The sequence below is a fragment of the Pecten maximus genome, chromosome 16 (genome assembly GCF_902652985.1).
Source record: "Pecten maximus chromosome 16, xPecMax1.1, whole genome shotgun sequence".
NCBI lineage: Eukaryota > Metazoa > Mollusca > Bivalvia > Pectinida > Pectinidae > Pecten > Pecten maximus.
Genome location: NC_047030.1, coordinates 21,666,044 through 21,672,902, shown reverse-complemented (window position 1 = coordinate 21,672,902; position 6,859 = coordinate 21,666,044). Strand labels below are relative to the sequence as shown.

The 6,859-nt window shown below is 37.8% G+C and overlaps 2 protein-coding genes across 2 annotated transcripts; both read left to right on the top strand.

Moving 5' to 3' along the window:
• The first annotated feature begins 2,274 nt into the window (after positions 1–2,274).
• LOC117344695 lies at positions 2,275–3,782 on the top strand. Its single transcript, XM_033907523.1, has one exon. It carries the CDS (start codon positions 2,292–2,294, stop codon positions 3,780–3,782), a length of 1,491 nt encoding a protein of 496 aa, XP_033763414.1. The 5' UTR covers positions 2,275–2,291.
• A 140-nt stretch (positions 3,783–3,922) lies between these two features.
• Positions 3,923–4,726, top strand: LOC117344694. The gene has a single exon (XM_033907521.1). It carries the CDS (start codon positions 3,923–3,925, stop codon positions 4,724–4,726), a length of 804 nt encoding a protein of 267 aa, XP_033763412.1.
• Positions 4,727–6,859: the final 2,133 nt, after the last annotated feature.

The following is a 6,859-nucleotide window of genomic DNA, read 5'->3' as shown; positions in this document are numbered from 1 at the left end:
TGTCGCAATAAGTTGCCCAGACACAGGCGTACGTCACTCCATTGAAGCTTGAGAAAGATTTTACTTCCCAGTCTTTACTGCTCCTACATCACTAATTAGATGAATATGGTCATGCCTTCCTCTTTTTTTGTTATTTCAAGAGGAAATACAGTGTGATGTAACATTGCAGTTTGGTGAAATTCATTTCTGCCCTCAAAATGCTGCTATTCAAATAGATAGTGCAACCTGAAGTATGAGCTGGTCGGCTTATGTTGTCAACCCGCCTTCGGAGTCAGCGTTTGTTACTAAGCATTAACTTTTTGGTGCAAGTCTTGAAGGCATCAGTAAACTCCTTTATAACAGTACTGAATATTGATAATTTCTATGTAAGAATACTATGTTTTGTTGACAATAAAATATTTTGAAATAACTGTACTAGAGTTCTAATATTTGGTCTAAGGGTTGCTATTGTTTTTTATGATGCAAAATTTAATTTAGAATATTTCTATTTTACCTTTTAATATTCTGAGAAAATATCAATATACATGAGTCATTTAGGGCTAAACAGCACCAGATTTAAAGGAAAATTCATGGAGAGGAAACACATCAATTTCAACTAAATTGTTAAAAGGTAAAGATAATCTAAAACTCGCTGAAATATACATTTATTGAAATATAAATTCCAGTTGGTGAATTCACGTAAGATCCAATTGTTAGCTGTAATTTGACGACTAAACATGAACAAAAGAGAAATATCAATAAAAAGACATAAGAAATACTGAATCACACTGGATGTAGGCCAGTCTTCTTCCTTCAGTTAGAATGACTGTTTAATAAATGTAAAAATTTATGAATTAAATTGTATTTTAGTCGAACGCAACCTTAACTAGCTGCTCCTAAGGCACTTAGAGTTATCTGCCCTTGGCACCGGTTTCTAGCATGGCTGGCTAGCAAGTTCTCGGCGAGGACTTTTTAAATTTAAAAATCGGCAAACATCGACGAATGATGGCTACAGCAGGCGACTACAATTTGAGAGAACGATCCAACAAACTCTTAACGTTTATGCAGACGTGTGATAGAGACGATTCAGAAGGGGAAAAGGATGATGAAGTGGTTTTGAATCGAGTGACACCAATTGTTGAAAGTGTTGAAACAGTGCGTGAACAGCAGTGTGTGGGGAATTCTCAAGACGACAATTCTGAAGCGGAATTAGAAAATGAACTATCTACACTTCAGTCACAAGTCCGTAAAATGTCATTGCGACGAAAAATCGAGTCGTGTAGGCAAGAAATACACAAAGAACAATTACGTAATGAAACGGAAGGGGCGACAGCGGCAGTCGGACCACGTGGTGATGGCGTGTTCGTGAATGGAACCGGAGGACTACCACGTGGTGGTGGCGGCATGGTCTTGAATGGTGTCGGGGATCTACACGATGTCACCGGTCAACAACGACATGAACCCCGTGCAGGTACGGACCCTAATAACTTTTTACTACAAACTTTCAATCCCCCCAAAACGTGCAAACTTCGCCTCGTACATCAATATCTTTGGCAAGACCCCTTACTGTTAGCAAACGAGGAGGACATTGTCACTTTCACAAATACAGGTGTCAAAGTCAGCAAGAGATCAGAGAAAGACTACTATAAAATTAGCGTTGAGCAGTGGGGCTATGGCAACAGCAAGATACTACAGGAAATGATTGAACAAAGAGAAATAGACACAAAAGGTATTAATGACTACCTCGAGTACACAAAAACTGTAAACCGTCTTTTCTCCAAATATGTGCGAGGGAGTGTACTGCTTTTTGATCGTGAGTATCGAGAGGCACAACATAAGGAGCAGTTTCGATGGGGTACACCACAGACGAGGATCCAAGACTTCCAGCTCATTCTCAAGCCTAACAACACGACGACCCAGGTCCTACAGGGAACGGCGACAAAACGCGAGAACTCGTCACACGTACCAAGGAAACGTGGTCCATTTACTCTGGACAATCGTGAGATATGTCGTAAATTTAATGCCGGCACATGTGGCTACAAAATGTGTAAACTGGCTCATGTGTGCTCAATGTGTTACGCTACACACAGTGCATCATCTCATGATCAATCAAAAAAGTGACATGTACCCCCACCCGGGGGGTTGGTACTATTACTGATAGTGGCGATAACAAATGTACCAGCGTAAATAGTGTAAATAAAGACAATTGTTTAAACTTTGAATCTTGGCAAGCCCTCCTCCCCAAAGACGATGTTGATAGAGACTTCATATTGGAGGGGGTAGCCAACGGTTTCCACATAATAGATTCTAATATGGTGGATCAGGTTCAACCAGCAGAAGTAGAAAATTATAATTCGTGTAAACAACACTCAAAATTAGTTCAAAAACAGATCAAGTGTGAAATAACAAATGGTAATTATGTAATTACTGATGAAAAGCCGGTCATTATTAGTGCTCTAGGGGCTATACCAAAATCCAAGACTAAAGTTAGACTAATTCACGATGCTAGTCGTCCCATAGACAAATGTGTAAATAGTTATGTTACCAGTGACTGTTCATGCTCTTATATGGACTTGCGCGAAGCAGCCAAGCACATAACACCTGGGTGTTATCTTGCAAAAATTGATTTGAGCTCAGCTTATAGATCAGTTAAAATCCATCCGTCTAATTATAAAGCTACTGGTTTGAAATATATTTTTGATGGCGATACGTCCCCCACTTTTATGTATGATACTAAGCTCCCTTTTGGAGCATCAAAAAGTCCTCAGATTTTTCAAACCCTGACAAGTGCCGTTTGTAGAATGCTGAAATGTAAATATGTTTTTTTAGCAATAGCATATTTAGATGATTTTTTGGTGTTTGGTAAAACATACGATGAATGTTTTAAGGCAATGGTTAAACTTGTACAGTTACTTCGTATTCTTGGTTTTGCTATTAATTGGTCAAAGTTAGAAGGCCCTACCCAAGAAATTGTTTTTTTGGGCGTATTGATCAATACTGTCTCTATGACTTTTTCGTTATCACGTGATAAACTTGTATCCTTTTACGAAATACTTATGAACTTTTCTTCGCGAAAGCGAGCAAGTCGTAAACAACTTGAGGTATTAATCGGAAAGTTAAATTGGGCTTCACAAGTGATAAATGGAGGCCGTACCTTTTTGCGTAGAATCATTAATATGAAAGACAATTTGTGCGACAACTCGCATAAAATGATTCTATCGGAGGAGTTCTTTGCAGACTTGCATTGGTGGATCGCGTTCATGTCGGTATTTAATGGAACATGTGCAATTCTAGACAATAAAACGATTACTTCGATACAGACTGACGCGTCCTCCGAGGGAGGTGGCGGTTATTATAATGGGGATTATTTCTATGTGAACTGGCAACTAGATTTACCTCCCTTGGCACAGGAACATATAAATGTGAAAGAATTCCTTGCAATCTATTTTGCATTTTGTCGTTGGGGGCCTACCCTCTGTAATAAACATGTTATTGTGTACAGTGACAATAAGTCGGCAGTTTCATGGATCAACAAAGGGACATCGAGGAACACTCTAGTTATGTACATACTACGTCTCATGTTTTGGATGTGTGCAATTAACAATGTTTCACTAAAAGCTAAATATCTTCCAGGAGTCTGTAACAATATAGCGGATGCATGCTCACGTCTCCACGAACCAGATAAACTATGCCTTTTATATTCATGGATTCCCTCGCTTAGCCTCTGTGATTTCAGTGTGTACGAACTTTTCTATGTCATTACACTTTATATCTCACAGGTGGCTCCACAGTTCGAGACTTAGAGGCAGCAGCGACACTCTACAAAGAAAAGGCGTGGGCTAAGTCGACACATTCTACATACGACACACAGTCAAGGTGCTTTCTGAACTTTTGTGATAATATCCGCCAACCCACGATTCCAGTTTCGTCCTCGGTACTGCAGATGTATGCGACATATCTTGCGAACAATCGTGGTTTCCGGTATGGTACTATTCTACAATATCTCAATATCATTGTCCATATGCACAAGATATCTGGTTTTGACGATCCTGTGGCTACTGACTATCAACTTAAACTGGTCCTTCGTGGTATTAAGCGCGATTTGGGTACCGCTCAATCCCCAGTGGCCGCCATCTCGCCGCATCAACTATTAAAAATCAAGGCGGTTTTGAACTTGAATGATTTGTCTGACCTAGTATTCTGGTGTGCTTGTTTAATCGCTTTTTACGGACTTCTACGCCCTGGGAATGTTACAGTTAAGGGATCCACATTCAACAAAGATACTGATGTTCGACGTATTGATTTGCTTCCACATGAATGGGGATTCCTATTGTGTTTGAGTAAGACAAAAACTATACAGTTCAGAGAGAAAGCAGTGGAGGTTGTATTATCAATGACAGGGAACGCTCTATGTCCCGCGTCCGCTTTGCATGCTCTGTTACGCCGTACAGGGCCTATTGACCCGCTTGGACCTCTTCTAATTCAAGAAGATGGTTCTCCATTGAGCTATAAGGCTTTTTGTGCAAAACTACAGCTTAGCTTAAAATTAGCAGGGGAGGAGAACTCTCAGATTCGTGCCCACTCTTTTCGCCGAGGTGGGGCCTCGTGGCTCGCAAAGTTAGGTTTTTCAATCGAAACCATTAAATCGATTGGCTATTGGTCAAGTGATGCTGTGTTGAGATATATCGAGTCAGACTTTTCGACAAAATTGAATGTAGCAAAACAGTTTGGTTCTTCGCTATGTTAACTTGTTAAGTCTCTATATTGACTGGTAAGGTGTTCTGAACTTTAAAAGTCTTGCGTTCAAAATGAACTATAACATTGATTTCATTATTATTATTATTATCTTTTTCCCATTCACCAACTACCTGGGCTGGGGTAAAGTTATTTTTATTTTTCTCCAATTATATCACTATTACTATCAGGTTGTATTATATACTTCTTGGTGGTTTTGTGGATTTGTATGTATCTTTTGTTTCTTTGGTTGAGATAACCTAATAAATGTATCCGCCCAGTTGGTTTGGTATTTTGTTGCTTATTACTATACATTGGGTGAAGTGATGATTAAAGTAAAAATTTATGAATTAAATTGTATTTTAGTCGAACGCAACCTTAACTAGCTGCTCCTAAGGCACTTAGAGTTATCTGCCCTTGGCACCGGTTTCTAGCATGGCTGGCTAGCAAGTTCTCGGCGAGGACTTTTTCCCTCCCTCCCGTCCCTAGAGATGGATAGATCTAAAATTTATGTAGTTCACAAATTGTTAGCATTTGGCAAGGTATTTTCATCGTTATACCGATATGCAATATATATTACCGACAATATTCTTGTAGTATTATTTAGAATATCTGTCCATGCGAAATGTAAACAATGTTACAATACACACAAGCTGTTGAGTGTGGGGTAAAGTTATTTTTATTTTTCTCCAATTATATCACTATTACTATCAGGTTGTATTATATACTTCTTGGTGGTTTTGTGGATTTGTATGTATCTTTTGTTTCTTTGGTTGAGATAACCTAATAAATGTATCCGCCCAGTTGGTTTGGTATTTTGTTGCTTATTACTATACATTGGGTGAAGTGATGATTAAAAAACAAGCCTGAAGTATGATCTTCGTATTTAATGACGACATGATATTTGTTAAAAACAATGTGGAATCCCTTAGGGTTGGGTTAATGATATCCTCAAAATAAAACTGGGATCTAACCGATTGGGCAATGGAGGGAAATGCAATTAATTAACATGTATGTATATATATGTACAGTATACTGGTGAAAAAATGTATGTGTTCCTTCATTAAATTATATATGATTCATTGAATTTGAGAGTGCTACACCGTGAAATACTAAACACTCATTGAAAAAAAACATAGAGGTCTGCAATTTATCTAATAGATACAGTATGTCATCGTAAAAGAAATGGACCCACGACGGTCCTCATTGTTTTCGCTTCCTGGCGTGTTTTGTGTCCGCTGCCTAAAATAGTTACACAGCATTATCTCCCTTCAAATCATTATCAATCAGTGTCTTGTAAACGCTGTTGTGTTGTCAGATAGCAGACGCTAGGTGAATAAAGGCTAATTATCGTAGATTAGAGCTGGTTTAGTACATCCCCACTGACTGTTGTCATATTTTAAAGGTAAGAGTGGTTTAGTGTAGATATTAAGACATGTAAATATATAGATTAACTATCAGAATTTAATTTCATCAAAGGTTACCGTCATGACCGACTTCCTCAGCACAAAAAAATCACAAGAAATCGCACGTGCGTTGACGCGCCCTTAAAATCACGATAATGGGTACTTCACGATAATGGGTCGCCAACCAGTATATAGGCCTACTCCATTTTCTCGTAAATTTGTTTTTACTATTTTTTTCTTATTTACTCCCTTTTCACGAAATCTGGAAAATGCACAACTCGAATCTATAGAACTAATATTTCAAGAAGCCAATCGTACGTATTACGTAGTCACCAATAATAGTAATTGATGATTATTTGTACACGTGTTGTTGCAGCAGTACAAGATTTTATCAGATATAACGACGGAGTTTTTACGTAACAATTAATTCTGTCATAATGTGTTATATTCTATTTGATTGGTTTAAACAGTATTATATTTTGCAAACAGCAAAGTTGTACACATTACATGAATGTAAGGATTCGAAAACAAGCCTAAAGCTTATGTTAATATTCTATTTGATTCGCAGGAGATTGATAAATAATTGATATATTCATTTTTAAGTCATTAATTGTACTAGAATACTAAAAACAATATTAAAACTGTTTATGTTGTAAAAAAGAATGTTAGCATTTAACTTAGAATTACAGTTTTCGTATTTATTTTAGAACACAAAGTTTACGGTGTTATTAAACGTTCTA